This window comes from Esox lucius, chromosome 25 (genome assembly GCF_011004845.1).
Source record: "Esox lucius isolate fEsoLuc1 chromosome 25, fEsoLuc1.pri, whole genome shotgun sequence".
Lineage (NCBI taxonomy): Eukaryota > Metazoa > Chordata > Actinopteri > Esociformes > Esocidae > Esox > Esox lucius.
This window is the reverse complement of record NC_047593.1, coordinates 16,082,937-16,102,130: the sequence shown is the minus strand read 5'-3', so window position 1 is coordinate 16,102,130 and position 19,194 is coordinate 16,082,937. Positions and strand designations below refer to the sequence as shown.

Genomic DNA, 19,194 nt, shown 5'->3' with positions numbered 1-19,194 from the left:
CTCTGGGATTTTATTGCTTTGGGGGGAAATCCTTTAAAATGGTAACATCAATGAAAGGGGGACATGGTTGATAAAAAGGTTTATTTCCATGAGAAAACAGCCAATATTTTTTTTTTTTATAAGTTAGATATTTACACCTTCAGTCAAGGCCCACTGCATCTCAATGTTAAATTTAGAAATATTTACATTATACAAAACTGCATACAATCACATAACCCTAAGAAAAATCATTTTCATTTAGAATTGGTTTCTGATACTGGCAGCTTTGTAGTCAATTCAACATCCCATATTACCAAATCCCTACTTTTCTTACCCATTAAACAGTTCACATGTTCAATTCAAGCTTAGGCGTTCCACTGTGGCAAAGACCAATTACATTTTAAAGTGGTAAATCCTTTCAAAACACCCAGTGTTCATGCTTCAGCTTATCTGAACAAGATATATAAGTGGAATTGTCCATCTAGCTGGGCATAGATCTGCCTGTTCCCTGGATAAATCCTATCGGTCATCCATTGTACAAACAGATCTGGGACCAGGTTACAATTCATTGCAGCTTTAAAAAACAAGATTCTTTAGCCAAGGTCACAAAAGCAGATGAATTCAGATTTTTTTCCCTCCACTAATTGGTGCATTGTCCAACCAATCAGATGTGACTTTTCACATCATATTTTTCACATTACCCCCTCCTATCTCATTAACAAGACCAGAAAAAGTGGTTTTCAATTATTCAATGTTCAATTCGGCACACTGATTAATGCCTCTTTTCCACCAACCACATATAAATTAAAAAGATTCTCAGAGCCCTGAGCAACATCCCAAAGACCCCACTATGATGTCAAGATAAGAGTGAAAAGAGCAAGAACATGTAAAGCAGGGGTTATTAGACTCCAGTCCTGGAGGTCGGAAACACTTCTGGTTTAAATCCTCTCAAACAAAGAACCAACTCAGACTTTGGACACCAGGTGAGTGTAATTAACTAATAGATAGAAAAAATAAATACACAAGTGTTTGGCCCTACAGGACAAGAGTTGAATACCCACTGATGTAAACAATCTACAACAGGAACAAGTCCATTATCCAACTGTGTGTGGAGGAGTATCCATCGTGGGACATGGTTGAGAGAGAGAGCACAGTCCTCAAATGCAATACTTACACTTGTACAGACACAGGGGCTGCCTCAGAAAGATTCAGCCCATTCCGCCGTTAGTGCGATACCTTTCACTATGGCCCACCGGACTCTGGTCAAAAGTAGCAAACTATGTAGGGAACAGGGTTTCATTTGGGAAGCACACAACCCTTTCAGTGCTGCAAACAGTTGACAATTGGAGTGTTCTTCTGAGTGAGCTTCAGTGAGTCAGGTTGACTCTGGGGCCTGTAGCTTTAAACAGCCACAATATTGTTCATCTCCCACTTCTGGGTGCTCTTGCTGTTGTCGCAGTCCGCAATGAAGACCTTGTGGAGGATGTCCGACCGGTCCAGACACTTCCCTGTGGGGACGTGGGTGAACCTGTGGAGGTCCTGGGGTTGGAAAAGAAAACTGTGAGATCACATGGCGTTCGGCAGTAACGCCTCGGCTGGTAGCTCCAGACGGGGGAAGGGGAGGAGCCGCGGGTGGGGACTCGTGCAGCATTCCTCACCGTTCTCATGAATCAATACTTCAAAACAGATGAGCCTAACACACCCTGTCCCACCACCTGACGTAGGCCGCCAGGACAACACTTTGCACACCAAGTCCCAGCGAATGGCCTACCTTGAAGTATCTCCACTCCGTGTGCTCGTTCAGGTTACAGTGCGTAATGATCACAGCCGACCCGTCCGGTCCTTTGGTCAGGCACTGGTCATACTGCATCAGCTGGTTCGCTTCATTTATCCGGAAGAGCTACGCGTGGGGGAAAAGGGGGGGAAACGAGGTTAGGCCGTGAAGACGAGCGACGTTCATGGACCGCTAAAGCGAAAAACACTGGAGCTTTTTTCCCGACCTGGTTCCCGCCCATCCGGTGACACGGCCCGATCTCCACGCCGCCTCCGTTGGTGTGGCCCATGCTGTCAATGCAGTAGCTGGTGTCGTATCCACGAATCTAGAAGCAAACCAAACGCTTTAGCGTGTGTACAGGAAACATTTCACAGCACTCGACGAGCGACACCTAACGCGACGGCTCGCGCGCTCGGGGGCCTTTGGCTTATGTCGTGAGGAACGTGGAAACCGATGGCTAAACGAGGCATCAACAAGTAGATCACCTCTCCCCACTCCACGTTTTTGGGTGGCAGCGGGTAGTGTGTGGGGATGTCGTAGGCAATCTCCTCCATGAACCATTTGAAGCTCTTGCAGCGGTGCTCTTCTCGAAACCTCTTGAGCTCGCTGATGTCCCCGTAGGCCAGGGTGAGGGTCTCGGGCCGGCTGGCGTAGAAGTAGTCCTTGTATTCGTCCCACCACACCTCCACCACGCGCACATAGTTCTGTGTCAGGGAGGGCGACGGGGGGGAAAAGCGAAATTATTACACATTTCGAGGAGCTCCTCTTAAATGACGTCAGTATCAGCCAAACAATCAGGCAAGAAAATCCACATTTGTCCATATTTCTAAAATCCAAAATCCACTAATCTGGACACATCAGTTTTTACCCCAATGCTGATGACTAATCAAAACCTCATTAAGAAAAACAAAGACAATATATTTCTGATAGGTAGCCAAATAAAGCTACAGGCATTCTGTTAAATTCAATTATTTATTACTTTAGAAATTGTTTCTTCATACTGTATATCAGCCTTGTAATTGAGTGACGAAAACACATTTGGGAACTCCTGACCTACAGAGACAAACTGCGACAGGTGTCTCGGAAAAGAAAACAAATCAGTTTGAATTCAATCCTGTCACATTGTCTGACCGGTCGACTAATGGGTTCTTGGGCTTAGAGAGATGTGACGGGACCTGGGTTTGAGTACAGCAAAGTCAGAGAGAACCAAAAAAAGCACTAAACTCCTTAGCTGAATGGAAAACAGTGAAAGCATGAAAAAAAAGAGACAGATTTCCAGTGTGTTTTTTTTTTTTTTTAGGGCAAAGCATTGTGCCAGATAACACACTCCGATGAATACGAACAAAATTAAATGACAAAACACCTAACCCAGTAGATCACCCCCATCTAAAATCTATGAATGGATGATGTGCCAGGCTAATTTCGGTGCTGTGCGCATTAGCCCGGCGGACGAGGTTCCCATGTAGACATTTGAGACTGGCTCGAGTCGTATGGTTTACAAGATGGAATTCAAGTAAATAAGCAGATGACAGCAGGGCCCGCTCCATGTAGCCAAACCACTGAACTGCCAGGGATTTGCCTCGACCGGTTCCCAGATCCGTTAGTGCGCGCTCGTCCGACTCGTATCGGAGCCGGACAGCACTCCGGAGCGGAAGTGGGACCGGGCTAAGGACGGTGCGGCCCGGTTGCTCAGTCTGGCAGGCTGACCTTGAGAGTGGGCGAGGAGCCGACGTGGGCAGGGGGGGGGTTGCCCTGCCAGCCCTGCAGGCGGTAGATGTGGCCGACGCGTGAGCAGGGCACGAACAGCAGCTGGCCACCACACTGCCAGATCTGGGACACATCCGGACAGAGGAGAACATGGAGGAGTTAGTGGATCATCCACTAGACAACAGCAGAAAAAGTAGCACACCAGCGTAATGACGCAGATGTGACTGGCTACTGAAACAATGAACTTCACACAAAACTACACAAAAGCCTGATCAAATCTGAAGTGTAATTGTTCATACGCTGGACCATCTATTTAATAAACTTGATGTTTTTCTCTAGTCAGATATACATTTTACCACACTATTTCAGCAAGAACGTCTGAAGGGTGTGGTGTATTTAAGCAACAAGGAACTTCAGGTATATGGCCAGTACACCATGGCTAAAGGCTGTTCCTAGGCACGACAAAATGCGAGTGCCCGTATACAACTGTTAGCAATGGAATATTAGCCACATAACAAGAGAAACCTGTTTACAATAACCAAAATGCATGGAACATAATAATAAAATCAACAAACAACCAAGCAATAGCGTACACACTTGTGAAACTGTATAGAATGTAAAAGCTTTTCATAGGTGTTTGAGAACTTTAGGTGCTTACCTTGTAGGATATCTCAAAGTTCTCCCCTCCCCAGATCTGTAGTCCTGGGTCGTAGAGGCCCAGTTCAAAGAAGAAATCCCTTTCAATGGCAAACAGCCCACCAGCCATAGCGGGAGACCTGAGAAAGGCCCACAAGGACATTAACCACAATCCAACAGGAGTCTTATTGTCCATCACATCCAGAGACAGGTTCTACGGCTAATTGAAACAGGGAAGAACAGGGCTGCGTTATGAAATCAGGGGAAACACGGCCAAAAGTTTGAAAAACAACATTGACCCAAAGAGTCATCTCAACGGATACATCCGAAATGACTAATGACATGCTCGCCACAGGACCTGAGCCATCACACACTTGTATATAATGGACTCAAATGGTAGCAGTTGCTGAGAAGACAGAAGAGATAACTGGTAAAGTAAGTAACGGAGAAGGAAAATACAGGATATTAGTGAGACTTCGAAGCTTCTAATTTGAGACCCCAAGACCCAAGCAGAGGAAACAATCAAAAAAACAAAGCGGCTTTTCATTCCAGGCAGTAAATGTTCAGAGAAGTCGACACCTTTAATCGGCCCAGGCCATAGGCTTTTACACCACAGCACGGAACCTGGCCCGAATTCCACTGGAATTACGCAGCCTTTTTTGTTTGATTGTTACATCGACATGAGGCAGAAATCGGGATGCAGTATCTACTGCGGATCGTTACAAAGCGAGCCCCGGAGTGCGGAGCGGCGCAGCGGGTAAGGCACCGCGACAGAACCTCCGGCACTCCCGGTGGGCGTCGGCTGGGACAGCAAGGGTGCCCTCCTCGGCGGCGATTCATTACCGATATGGCTCGGATTTAGTTAATCTCTTCTCCTTCTCCCTGCTACCGAGGGGCACGCGCTTCCAGAGCATGCTCCAGTCCCACGCGCCGCGGGCAAAGCCGTCGTCGTCCCCTCCCCCTTGTGGGTCAATGTTGAACGTCTGACCGTGTATGGAGTCTATGAGGGGCACCGTGCACACCGTTCTGGGAGTGACGGGGGGGGGGGGGGGGGGGGGGGTCATGCATCACACACACACACACACACACACACACACACACACACAACAAAAAAGGGAGGGGAAAAGAGAAAAGGAGGTTTTAGATGGCCATGCGTGACGAGGGTTTGAGCAGTTTACCGGTAAGGCTCGGTCTTATGCGTTCTCTGGGCCTTCTCTCTGCTGCTGAGAGGGACCCTCTTCCACAGCAGGCTCCAGTCCCAGGCGCCCCGGGCCAGGCCGTCCTCGTCGCCGCCCTGCTGGGGCTCTATGGTATAGTCGCTGCCGTCTATGTAATCTATCAGGGGCACGGTGCACGCCGTTCTGGAGGCGGGCGCGGGGAATGCCAACACGAGCCACGGGTGTTTCCCCGGTGGGGCAGGACCGGCAGATGGAGGGATGTTCAGGAATTGAATGGTTATGGTCAGGTGAAAACGGACAAACTTTATGAAGGTCGTCTTGTTTTTGTTTTATTTACGTATTTGTAATCTTCACTTCAACTCTATTGACAGAAAAAGGTGATGTAATTTAACACATGATACAATTTCATAGTTCGGAAAAAATAAGTACACCCCGAGCTTCAATAGCTGGCGTCTCCCCCTTTTGACTGAAATAACTTCCTGTATCCATTCCTGAGCATATTTCTGTCAGCTCTTGGTCTGATATTGGTGGGACAGATTAACCAATGAGGAAACCTGGGGGTTTGTTCTACATGGCCAATATACCACAGTTGAGGGCTGTGTCCAGGCACTCTGCGGTGTGTCGTGCTTAAAATCTTCAACTGTGGAACACTGGCCACGTACCACAACCCATCGCGCCTCACCGCTTAGTTAAAACAGTTGTTATAAAACAAAAACACATATACCTGTCCTTGGATATCGGGGCAACCAGGGGTGCATACCAGTTCACAGACACTTCACAATGAGCGTCTAAATAGATCAGAACCTACAGACAACAGGGGACACACACACAAGTCTGAAACTGGAGAGGACAGTTCTCAGCAGAGAAGAGTTATGTTGTTCATAAAGTGTACCACACCCCATTGTCTACGTAAATGGGCGGAAATGTAAATCAGTGGCTTCAAATCAATCCCACAAACACACCCACACAGACACCAAACATGTCACACACTGGAGAGGACCGTTCTCAGCAGAGAAGAGTTATGTTGCACACGAAGTGCACCACACCCCAATTTTCTGTTTATGTAAATGGGAGGAAATGTACATCAGTGGCTCCAAACCGATCACGCACGCACCCCTACACACACACACACACACACACACACACACACAGTAAAGGTAGAGGTGAGGATGTAGTCGTGAGGCACCTGTCCCAGGGTGGCTACTTGGGCTCCGATACTCCTGGCCTGGATCAGTCCCTCTCTCTTCTGGTTCCGGTGCAGTTTGACCAGGCCGTTCCACTGCTTGATGTACTCCTCCAGCCTCTCCTTCAGGTGAACTGGGGGCCGCGAGGGGGGAGACGGATTAGTTCAGCGCTACAGCGGAACTGCGAGGAGGCTGGGGGTCCCCAGCAGAGGTTCACCATCCACAATGCCTGAACAGCATCAGGCTGTATTTCAATTCATGTTAGCACTGTCATGTGTGTTCTGGAGGCAGCATCCTCCACACTTAGAGGGGCCCAGACCCCTGCTCATAGGTCTCATTACAAATATCTAGAAGCTACTGGGTACTGGTCGGAGGGCGGTCGCAGTAATCCCGCTGTACAAGTAGTCGTGTGCGGTTTTTCTCTGCCGGACCGAGAAACTTTGAAATGAGTGAACTGCTACTCTGTGTCTATAGCACGGCTCTACAGCGATATCTTGAGCTTGAAGCATTGTGTATCTACGTTCACAAATGTAGGCGCGCACAAAGAGAAGTATCTACACAACAGATAATAGAGCTAAAAACCCGAAATCGGTGCTCCGAAATCATTGCCATGTCGCAAAAATATTTGTATTTAGGCTTGAATAGCTCTAATTTCTGTGGTCTCGCTTATTGGTCTTTAGCAGCAGGCTATCAATTACATTTTTCAGTGGCGGGCTGCATGTGTAATGAGATGAAGTCGCTGAGCCCGTAAAACTCTCATCAAGTCAGTGTGTTACATCTCTTGTACAATGGCCTTGGTTATTGGTCTTCAGCGGCAGGCTATCAATGATGTCTTTCACTGGCAGGCTGCATGTTTAATGAGATAAATTCGCTGAGCCCTTAAAACTTGGGGGAATTACTCTGCCAGCTTTTCAGAACGGCGGGCTTGGCTTTCACAGTACTGGTGAATGCAGACAAACTTTAATAAAAGGTCTCGGGCAGGGCCAGGACAATGCAAGAGGCGCTGGGGAGGGGGAGGACTCCCAGTGAAGGGCTCCCATCCACCTTCCACCAACGCTACATCAGTACCAGTGACAATTTAGCATGACAATGAGTCTATGTGGAGCACTGGTTCGGTCGCTGTTGGTATAACTTGGTAATTTGACTGCACCCCCACATCCCCACACTTATAGCCAACTGTTGTTATCTACTAGCTGAAACAAAGCAGGATGCTTTCACACTCAAAACATGAATAGCAATGGCATGCATTCAGGCTGATATCTGAGGGCATGTCGATTGGAGCAGTCAAGCCTTGACACACTGCAGAGCGATGTCATTACGCTTTCTGATGTATTTTACAGAAACAGTTCACAGTTCATGTACGCGACGCAGCCTTTTATCAACTTCTCTAAGTCAATGCGTTCAGTTGGGAGTAAGTGGCCAACCAGTGCTAGCGCAATTGATAACTTGCATTAGAACAATAACAAAATTATAGGAACACCTAGCATGCTAAAACAACCTTGAGAAACGACTTCGATCCCTTTAAAAATCAAACCTAACATTAAAACACCCGTGACATTGCCAAAAATGGTCACTAAAACATAAATGTAATCTTGCCACTCCCAAGCTCCACCGTCAAATCCCGCTCAGGAGGTGCGGTCTCCCAGGCTACCTTTGTTGCTGAAGTCGTCCACCATGACGATCTCGGCCAGGTAGCGCCTCGGCGTCCTCTTGATGACGCTGTGGACCGTCCTCATCAGCGTGGACCAGCCCTCATTGTGGAACACGATGACGACACTAGACGTCAGCAGGTTCTCGTCGTAATGCCAGTATTTGCACCTAGGAGAAGGGGGTGAAAGGACATCTAAAATGGCCGCGGGTTCATTTATTGCACAAAGCGCTTCCCCCCCCCCACTAGCATCAAAGCAACACTTTTTACTGAGAAAGTTTTAACTGAATTCATTTAGAAGACTCTTTTGTAGGTTGTATATTATTTCAAACATAGGGGTATAAAAAACAAGCCACTAGCAAAGAAATGAACTCCAAGCTGAAGATACTGGAAGACTGAGTCATGTAGTGATTAGCTAAGCTTCACCAGCAATGGCTGCCAGCTAGCGCCCTCCATGACACATGCTAGCCCAGGCTGAGCTCAGCTGCTTAGCGCTTTCTCTGTTGTATGGTCAGGATCTCTAGACCTCTGTCGGCCCCTCCCCCTCCTCCCCCAGCACAAGCAGGCCATCTGTGAGGCAGGAAGGCACTTCTGTTTTGTGTAGGCTTCCTCTGGCAGAGTGCATCGCGGTGCGTGTGTGTGGGGGGAGGGGAGGGGAGGGGGTTGCTGTGACTAGCACTTCCTCATTCTCAGCTTACACCCTCCCTTCAAACGCTCGCTGCTCTTCTAGTACGACAACAGTACTCACTAACCCACATCGCCAAATCCCTAGTATGGGCTTTAAGGCCGCCAAAGACGATTGACTAAACGTCCCTATAAATACACTGGTGTAAAGACGAAGGGTGGGAGAGGTTGGGACACTGGAGTGGTAAACCGAAGGTCTAATTTTAGCGTCAACCTACCTCTTGCCAGATTTCTCGATAGCACCCCAAGGACAAGCTGAGCGGGAAACACGCTGCGGCAAGGCACCTGGAATTCTGAGGTCACTTGATCCGGGAATTTCAGCGAGATTGTCAGTGTCGTGTGGAACACAGGGGAGCCCGGGGGACAGTTACCGCTGCGTGACTATGGGCTGAACTGAGAACAGTTGTAAAGGGGTTGCATAATCTCTCCGACACACACTTTGCGGCACAGCAGATGGTGTCGGCTACACCTAGAGACAGATCCCAGAACACTTCATTCGGTTTATCGTTCGGTTACGTCCGTCATCCGTGTCTACATGGGATTATAGAATATGATAATATGAGTATTTCAGAGCACGGTGACGTGTGTTCTGCGTGCATTCATTTGCACATTGGTAACCGTGTCGAAGTGTGTTGGTGGCGTTTGTTTGTACTGCTCTTGTCCCATCTCCTGCAGCAACACGCGGAGCAGATCCTGTTCTGGCCTGTCGTCCCTGCTCTTATCCGACCATCCACTCACACCTCAGATTACACTCCACTCCTGCTGGGGGACAAACCTCCTCATTCAACATGAGACCTCACACATCCGACAAGGTGAAACGGTCTTTCAGGCCCATAAAGTAACAGGTAAGAATCCCTAATTTCCCCGGGCTGGCCTCGTTCACTTCTACAGCCAGGGACGGTCATTAGTCTGCCTTGTGGAGAAAGGCTACAGTAAATATAGGTTAGACTTACAGGCTGAGAGAGTGTGTCAGTAAAATCACACGCCGCGCCTGCATCCCAAATTACTTCATATTCCTCATACAGTCCACTACTTTCCTTTCGGCCAGGAATCGAGTGCCATTTTGGACACAGTCAGAGTCTTTAAGAAGTCTCTAGAGTTTAGATGTATAAACAAAAAGGATAAGTAGGACGGGAGTTTAACTGGGCAATTCCCCGCCCCCATGCGTTTAACAGCGCAGGCTAACAGCCGTCCTCTGGCTACATCAAGCTGGCCCATGCGCTTTGAGTTCAGACCTCAGCACATAAGAAGAGCAGAGGCCAGTCAGGGAGACATTGGTCTCACGTTTCTCGTACACATCGCGTGCGAAACGGATGCTGCGCTACATTAGGAATATTCTCCAGGGATTTTATCCGGACAATTTAGCCACGTCTGCTAAAGCTAGCTGAGCGGAGGGGGCTCTCTGGGGGTCAACACGGACAAACTGTGGAATCCATCGCAGCACAAGAGGTCAGCCCACGCTGGGCATCCACGAAAGCCTCTCTCATTCCCACATGAAACCACACCAATAGAAACGGATCCAGTGTTGCGCTCGGGCCGATCTCCGTCAACTCAAGGGGTAGTGCACCAGTGGCACACTGCAGGGCTCGGGTTTCTTTCTTGGGTGTGTGTGTGGGTGTGTGTGTGTGTGTTGACCAGAGGGGGGGAGTTGGGTGAGCCCAGAGGCATGGTCGGTTCCCAAAGACTGATGATATCAGCACGACATCGAACTAGATCCACAAAACTCCTGACGATGCATTTCTTTCCAAGGCACGACAATGCAACAGTCGTCGTGAAAAACGGCTACCCTGCTATGGTGGCTAACAGCCCTGTCACGACAGAGGCACGGTGGGTGACTGCTGTGTCTGGATGACCTCTGATCTCTGTGGAAGGAGCCATAAGGGCAACGTCAATATAAATGTATTTTTTAAAAACACACTGTCAACAAGGTGAAGTCGTATGCGGCTCCATGTTGAGTATTAGTGAGCGCGCGCGTGTGTGCGTGCACGTGCGTTTGTGTAAGTACAGCAAGGAGAACAAAAACTAATGTGTCCAGAGGTCAAAGGGTCCTGTGCTAAGCCAGGGTCAGCCATATTCCTGCCTTTGACACGCTGGAGCTGTCTTGAAGTGGAGCACCCAGGAATCTTAATGGAGTCTGTTTCGCAACAGGATCCCGTCTGGTGAAGGCGCGCGCGCACAAACACACACACACACACACACAAGCAGAGACAGTCAGGCAGTCAAACCCTCCTGACAAAATACACTGGAATGTGCTATATGACAGACAGGTTAGGCTAGTTACCAGCTAGTGCAGCAGTCACCACAAAACAAAATCATAATGTTTAGAACACGAGGGCCAAGGCATCTGTGCTGTTGTGACCAAAAAAATGTTTTACATCAACAGTGCCGACGCTAAATCCGGCAACATAATGACGACACAAACCAGTGTTACCAAACTCCATCATTATGGTTTCACCTCGCAAACGCCGTCTTTCCTCTGCTGTTGTTTTAACCCGAAAAATCTGTCAGTATCGATCCCCGAAGAGATTGCCCTTTCAGCAAATAAGAGTCAGACTGCTCCCCTCTTTCACGAGTGCCATGCTGTCCTCCACTAGCCAAAACTACAGAGCCGTTCTCTCAGAACCAGGCGAATCGACACAGGCTCACTCTTCATCAGAGACAGAGATGTGTGTGTGTCTTCACCCACAGAGGTCTGCCCTGGAAGTCAGCTGGGCATGAGCTGAGGAGAAACCACTGAACGTCTTCTTTGCTTCTTCACATGGCGGTATGGGACTGAAGCAGAGCATGTCACACTAATGTACAGCACTCTTCGTGGAGAGGACGAGGCAGACGTTTTAGGCCACAAAACTGAAAAAGAGAGGGAGAGAGAAGAGTGGCGGCCCCTTCAAATTAGCTACCTAATGTCCTGAAGCGTAACAGGCTAGGGATTTTCCCTACATAGTGAGCACAGTGGGCCATCTGGTGGCAGAAAGTGGTACTACAGTGCTTGTTTTGGAATTATCCACATCTTGATTGTGTAAAACCAATCAATCCACCTCTGCTGCCAAAAAGGTTTTAATCAAACACAGATGACACAATCTACATTGACCAAATATTGCAAGTAGGAGTAACAGCATTTAGATTGATGGTGTTCAAACCTTTTTGCAAAAAATATGGTGACCCCGCTGCAATTCCCCCAGGTTTTTTCAATACGCCAAAGGTCAAATCTCTACCCACTTAAGGGAGTGACTGACACTGTTGCCTAAATGTTGAATAGCATAGAGTGCTCGTCTGGGCCTCCTTTGAGTCGCACCCACCAGCAGCAAGTCATAAACCCTGTCAGTAACTGGCGAGTACACAAGTTCTGTCTCCACACTGTGCTCAGCACGGCGGATGTCTACCACATGGGTGTGAAATGTGCAGGCCCAGATATTACGAAACGACTGACTATAGGGGTGTGTTTCATTCCTTATACGTTGGGCGTTATTTATTAATCTTGTTTTAATAACAGGTTTAAAAGCTGTGCGCCAACAGAGCACTCCTGGCTTGAACCGACCCGAGTCCCACCCGTGTACACAGTTAGTGATGCATCAGGGTTGCGGAGCCAGCTATGGCGTCGTTCCAGCCAGGTGTGTGAATCCTGGTCGTTGCTACGTCAACATTATCCGGGGTCCAGCGGAAGAGCGAAGCCGATTGGCTCGGCGCCAAAAGGGGCGGCTGTCCGTTACGGTTACCTCGGCGCGTTGCGCTCTAGCGCCCCCCATGTGTTAGGCTGGGTTGTCTACAAACCTCCACCCTGCTACTGCTGGGGGGAGGCCCTGCTGGTGGGGGAACGCCTCAAAAACCTACAACTCTCCCACATCTGCTGTGAGGTTGTTACGACGAGTCGAGGCCATGTGACTGACACTGATAAGGTCCCCTTGCAGTTGTTTTTCATTCATTCGGATTGGTTTGCTGAAGGTTCTGTTTACTGGTTCTTTTGTTTACTGGCTGCAACAGCAATAACGGCCTACATTTTGTTGTTGTTGTATCTTCAGGGGGGAAAAAGCTGTAGGACCGGAAATCTGTAAATGTTTGGCCGGCCAACACAGGGGTTGTATTTTCCAAATGTTTTATTAAAGAGTTGAGAAAATTCCCATTAAAAAGTTAGATGCCCATCATCGCCATGAGCCAATAAGTTGTGTTGTTTGTACTGTTGCAGTCCATCAGTACCTTTTGTATGAAGAGTGAACAAATCACTGGGTAAAATTCAGCAAGTCACGAGAGACCAGGACTCCCCAAATAAATGTGGTGCCCCGAAATCGTTAACTCGAACACAATTTCTAAATGGACCGTTTGACCCTTTGGGAAGTGTCTTCCAACCACAGGCTGCAGTTCTGAAATAATGAATAAGGAACAGATCTACTGCCCATGCCCACCTAGGATAGTACACTCCTCATTTACTACGTCCAAAAGAAAACTGATTGAGAGTTTGAATGAGAAGCCGTGAATACTAGCTGCCGCACCTAACCAAGCATGTTGTCTTCCTAGATGGATGGACAGGATGTGATGAAGACGGAGGGGTGTGTTGAAGACGGAGGGGTGTGTTGAAGACGGAGGGGTGTGTTGAAGACGGAGGGGTGTGTTGAAGACGGAGGGGTGTGTTGAAGACAGAGGGGTGTGTTGAAGACGGAGGGGTGTGTTGAAGACGGAGGGGTGTGTTGAAGACGGAGGGGTGTGTTGAAGACGGAGGGGTGTGTTGAAGACGGAGGGGTGTGTTGAAGACGGAGGGGTGTGTTGGAGACGGAGGAAGGAGCGAGACAGGTGGCCGGGTTCCCGGACACCACCTCACTGTATTTGCACACCTTTTCTAACTCGTAGAATGTAATCAACAAAAGTCAACAAAGTTTTCACTTCTGAGCTGCCACGTCTCTGCATAGAAAACCCCCCCGACTAACCTGTTATGTAAGTCCTTTTGTAGTCACAAGTCCCCAACAAGGCTTACACAGAAAAAGAAGTTGGCAGCACAAGGATTAAATGGGCACTGAGATTAGTAGCAGGAAAAGTTTATTAGTTTCACATGTTCTACGTTATAACGTAGCCTACAGCTAATAATAAGCAGTGAGCAGCCGGTACTGGTAAATCTTAGACATGTCCACCAGCTTTGCACGGTTTCTGTAAGAAGCTGGTGGACATGTAAATTACTTTCTAATAGGAAATTGGCTACATGTTTAATGAAACGAAAACATTCTTATTTAAAGTGTTTGGACAGTCAATCCCTTAGCAGCCCTACTATGGTCTCTGTCAAAAGACCGACTGTGGTGTAATTATTATACTACTGATGTATAATTATTACACTACATGGTTTATTTTGGTCAAGTCCATTTTAGCACATAGAAAATAGGACCTCAAAAGATAATACACATTTATTCATTTTTTGAAACACTAAATCGAATATGGATGAAACCAAGCTATAACAAAACATTGGTTCCTTAGCAACCGATAACATACTTTTTCGCTGCCAAATCAAAAGGTCACCAGTGACGAAGTCTGAAGCCCTGCTGAAGCCTGGAACATAGAGCCCAGGGACTCCAGCCACCGGGCCATCCCCATCCTGGAGGCTCACGCTGCCCGTTCAAAGCGGAGCATTAAACAAAGGTGCCCTTTGTGTCGTCACCGGGCACACAGCCAGATGAAATCCTGATCACTGCTCAGTCACAATGTCAAATGTATCAATTACGCTTTTATGCTACATATCCAGCTTCATATGAGGCTTGAAAATATATACATTTTCTTTTTACACAAAATACCATTAAGTATGTGGTGGCAGATTAATAAATAGTATAATTCACCAAAAAGTTGGTAGTCAGATAAGTCAAAAGAAGTATCAGGAAATTATTTAAAAGACATTTGCTGCCTAGCGCCTCCTGCCATTTGGTATTATGCATCGGTTTCAAGACAATGAAATATGGTTGGGGAAGTCAACAACTGAACTATCGCAGTGACGGAACAGTCATAAATCGTAACGTTGGCTAGCTGATGTTGTTTGTCGCTAGCAGGGAATTTATTGAGCCAGCTAAAAATACGGATAATTTATTTTTTCCTCCAGTGACCACAATTAGATAAACAATAGTCTTCATTGTCTAGGAAATCTGCTACAGAGGTGCCATTTGCTGAGCTAGCTGGATAGCAGTAAATGTCTATCACCTTACTGGCTAGCTACCATATAGTAAACTTCCTGAATGTTATCTGAGGTCACAGTATCTCTATTATTGTCCGTCAACTGCAGCTGCATTGATTAAATTAGTGTTAGTAAGGAAATGGTAACAAGTCAGTTTAAAATTAGCTGAGGTACCTGGATTTAGAGGATGGGACAGAAACATGAACAAGCAGACAGGTGGCATGAGCACAAGTGAAACCTTGCGCTGAATAGTTTATGTTGTTATGACGTTAATGTGCGCCAATGAGGAAGGTCATTTTTAATCAGGAAAGGTAATTTACCAACTGTAAATAGACACCTAAGCTATTTAAATATTTCCAGTTAAGATGTAGTTTGTGGCTTTAGCAAACAGATTCTAGTGAACTCAAGCTGTAGTTTTATTACTGTCTGCAAACACACTCTTGATTTCAAAGTCAACAAGAAGATCCAGGAGACAAATGGCTTATTTGCATCAAGAAGCAGATGTTTACATTTGCTTTTGTTCACCGCACTATCATCTGTCAAAAGCCTGTCAACTCTCCTACTCTCAGATCCTACTCAGATCCTCTTTAAGGGTAAATGCCACCGTTGGACATCTTGCCCTCCTCCTCCAATGCACTGCTTTTTAACCACACCTCTAACCAGGAAGTAGTCCTGGAGAATGTGGTTGGAGGAGAAAGCATTCACCGGACAACAACCAGGAGTCGGTTGCTAGAGCGCGACGAGGCACGACAACACTAACCAACATCCACACCATCAGCCCTTGCCATGCCGAGCTAATTAGCACCGTGACCAAGCAAGGCTTGGTCAGATGGTGGCACTTGGCGACCCTTTATGTTGGCTTTCCGAGCTACATTGGTTGCACCAGCGTTGCTTTCAAAACACTTTTTTCCCCATTCAAGTTGAATGACTTGGTCCAACGGCAGGGTGAATCGTACTTCTTGTCCTTTTTGCTTTAGTCTATTTTGCTATTTATGTGTGGGGCTGCATGAGCCACTCTGAAAACTAGCAAGTCAAAGAATATTCAACCCAAAAAGAATACAACTTTATCTACAGTTGCTCTATTAAATTCAACCATGTCCCAACGCGAGTACACTAAACTTGGATGTAAAAGACAGCGGTCTTAACATGTAATCTAATAAAATTACAGAATTCATATTTATTAACAAATAAACAAAATAATCCAAACCTGTCAATTCTATATTACAACTCTAATCAAAGCATTACATCTTTTTGCGGGGTGCTGTGACCAAATCACACGTTAGTGCCACTATCAGACATCCCAGTAGATGTCTGATAGTGGAAGTCTGGAGCCTTGCCACAACCCTGTTTCCTATGAAAGTATTTCAATTTGACACCACAGCTAGGAAAAGATTAAAGACGCCTCAACACAATGACCTCTGTATGCGAGTTTGTGACGCACCTTAGTTTGAATACTCTGATCTACAAATAATGACCTTTCTAACGGACTGGGGGTGTCATGTATGTTCACATTGCACAACTAACCTTTAAACACTTGTAGGACGAGGGTGTGGAGCAAGTCCTTTAGGCATCTCCCCGTGAACAATTCAGAGGAACCAGACACTCTGAGATGTATTTATAATAGTTTCCTCATTCCTTGACACGTGTACTATTCTGACAGGCCTAACGTGTACTATTCTGACAGGCCTAACCTTCTTTAATGAGTCCGGACTGACTGATTTCGTATTGATACTGAATTCAAACTTGAGTAGTTTTCAGGGTGTGGTTTAATGTATTTGTCGTGATTCTTTTCTGTATGTCAATTTTTTGACAAACTTATTTAAGTTAACTGGAGCAGCGTGACAAATGTATGTTCTACTTGGGTGCTGCCAGCTGTGGTTGGATGGTGATTATTAACAAAACCCAAGAAAAAGCAACTGGGATGAGCCTTGTGAATCATAAGATATTCTTAACAGAAGGAACTAATAACAGTCTAATCTCTAAGTATTTTGCCTGGCGCCGGCCTGGTATAGATAGTACTCACTCATCATGGCGAATGTCACTGATGGTCCGGTCCAGGGAGATCATGTCGCTGGCCACCATGTTGAAGCCAAATTCCTTGATGCTGGCCTGGACGGCATCGTGGTACTCCGCTCCCAGTACAAACGGCTTCGCTCCCTCCCCTGGCCCATCCTGCACGCCATGGGGTTCCGGCTCCTTGGGCTCAAAATTCCCCAGGCTCCCCTTCCGCAGGACGGGTGCGGAGTAGACGTTGGTGTGGGGCTTGAAGGTGACATACTGCTTCTGGATAACGTTCTGTTGGTTTTGAGCATTGCCGACCGGTTTGCCAGGATTCAGCTTGCGGTCTCCTTCATTCTTCTGTCGGATTGACTCCAAGTCCACCTCAACGCCTTCAACGTGGGGCCATGGTACCACAGGCTTGAACTGCTCAGCGGGTTCAATCTTGGGCAAGAACTTAGGGGCTTCTCTTTCCTACAATCAGTTAGAGGTTCACTAGGCCTATTGAACAGCTAGGCGTTAAGGGGTTAATTCAAAGATGATCATGCTCTTCATCTACAATTGCAGGATCAGCAAAAGTTTAATCTCCTCTGCTTGCCAGCTCAGTTGTTTTCCTAGTCTCCCAGCAATTAGTTTACAAGAGAATGCCTATTCTTACCAGATCAAGTAATTATCAAGCACAGTAACTATGTGCCTTTGTCCCGATAACACAGTATCTGGTAATGTCAAAACTGCATGATATAACATTGTAATACAAAACTAACAACACATATTGCGTTATTTAACAGTGTTAGGGACATCATGCAGCTTCTTCGTCTGTCTTGAGCGTTGCTGTTTGTTTAGAGATTATTTAGCTAACTTTCCAGGTATTTGCCAACTGATGGCTAGCCAGTCCTGTACTGTATAGTACTGTGCCCATAATTTCAACAGCAATACTGTAATGTTAGCTACAGTAACGTTATTTCCATGCTTGGTGGGGTCTTTTACATACAATGATGGAAATATTTGTGGACCATTTGAATGAAACAACTAACATTTCTAGGATAGCTGGCTACCTTCCGGGTATGTTTGATTTTGCAGTGAAAACATTTCAAATATGTCTGACCAAAGCGGACATTCGGTAGTAATTGGAGTTCAATACAGGAAAGCTAAGGCTAACGGAGCTAACGTTAGCTGGCTAACTAACTGGCTGGTTATATGCACATGTCAAATAGACAAATGGTAAAACACAGGCGCCTCTGACAGCACTGTCATCCACACAAATGAACTCCAAATCACGTATTTGTTTGCCCTCAATTAGCTAACGTTGGCAAGCTAGCTAGTTTAAGATATCTCCATGACAACGACTCAGACTGGCAAGCTACCGCGCTAACGGCGTTATCGATGGTCAGTTCGGCTAGCTAGACTGGCCGGTAAAAAAATGACCACTCGTAAAACAAAAGAAGCACATGAAAGAGGAAATGGAAGATGGTCGGACAGCTGTAGCTGCAAGTTAATGACGTTAGCAGTAACTGAAAAACAAAGCTCACTTACCCGTTTAGCAAAGGGGTTGTCGTCGTTCTCTTTTGGTGAAAGAGAAGACCAAAGCAATACAAGACCCAAGAATGTGCCAATGACTATTAAACTACGAAGAATAAATCCAACTTTTAACCTCATTTTGAAAACACAACTATCTACCTATCTACGAGGGGATAGCTAACCCCGACTCTCCGCGGCTGCCACCTGCCCCTGCCAAACCCGGTTCTATAGTCTAGAACCAAGCTGAACGCCTCTCTTGATCGAACCCTTCTCCCTTCTCTCTACAGCCTAAAGCTAACTATCTGCTGTGTTGGCCACTCTCTCCCTCTGTCTCTGTCCTATCACGCTGCCCTACTGCCAGCAACGGCATGTCATGACTGCCTCGTATACTGCCATAAATCATTTCAGTGTTGATGGAACACATAGGTATACGGACGTGTAGCCAATGAACCAGGAAGGTTCAGACTTCGAACCGTATTTGCATGACAATAAACATTACCCCAATGATTCCTCCTCCCTGAAAAATGTCTCAGTTCGATACTGCTGAGCCGGGCAACATAAGTGAACGTGTTAATTCCAACACAGCTGTTTCACACCCATGACACTAACCTGGGTCACCTTGCAGTCCCTTTGCATGTAATACATTCGTGTTTCAGCAGTTGGGTCTATGTGATTTTCCTGTGTCTGTTATGTAGAATGCCTACGAAATAAATGATATGTATATATGTATGTGTATAAGTAGGTATACA

At 46.7% G+C, this 19,194-nt stretch overlaps 1 protein-coding gene across 2 annotated transcripts; it reads right to left on the bottom strand.

Annotated features, from left to right (window-relative positions):
- Positions 1-62: 62 nt before the first annotated feature.
- galnt7 (UDP-N-acetyl-alpha-D-galactosamine: polypeptide N-acetylgalactosaminyltransferase 7) lies at positions 63-18,968 on the bottom strand. Of its 2 annotated transcripts, none has more exons than XM_010888262.5 (12): positions 18,461-18,968; positions 16,953-17,401; positions 8,110-8,276; positions 6,461-6,591; positions 5,999-6,078; positions 5,275-5,457; positions 4,119-4,236; positions 3,461-3,583; positions 2,239-2,457; positions 1,980-2,078; positions 1,751-1,879; positions 63-1,518 (listed from the first exon to the last, which is right to left on the bottom strand). In XM_010888262.5, the coding sequence occupies exons 1-12, from the start codon at positions 18,581-18,583 to the stop codon at positions 1,381-1,383; spliced, it is 1,959 nt and encodes a 652-aa protein (XP_010886564.1). In that variant the 5' UTR covers positions 18,584-18,968; the 3' UTR covers positions 63-1,380. The 2 variants fall into 2 exon arrangements, with proteins under 2 accessions (XP_010886564.1, XP_010886563.1); XM_010888261.4 differs by lacking the exon at positions 5,275-5,457 and adding an exon at positions 4,940-5,122 and having other exon boundaries at positions 18,461-18,967.
- Positions 18,969-19,194: the final 226 nt, after the last annotated feature.

Excerpts from the sequence above, each read along its gene's own strand:
- galnt7 (XM_010888262.5), bottom strand. The coding sequence starts at position 18,583 with ATGAGGTTAAAAGTTGGATTTATTCTTCGTAGTTTAATAGTCATTGGC. Across the intron at positions 8,277-16,952 it reads AGTGACATTCGCCATGATGA|GTGCAAATACTGGCATTACG; the intron begins GTGAGTACTATC and ends CCCTTCTCCTAG. Across the intron at positions 1,519-1,750 it reads CGGAGTGGAGATACTTCAAG|GACCTCCACAGGTTCACCCA; the intron begins GTAGGCCATTCG and ends TTCCAACCCCAG.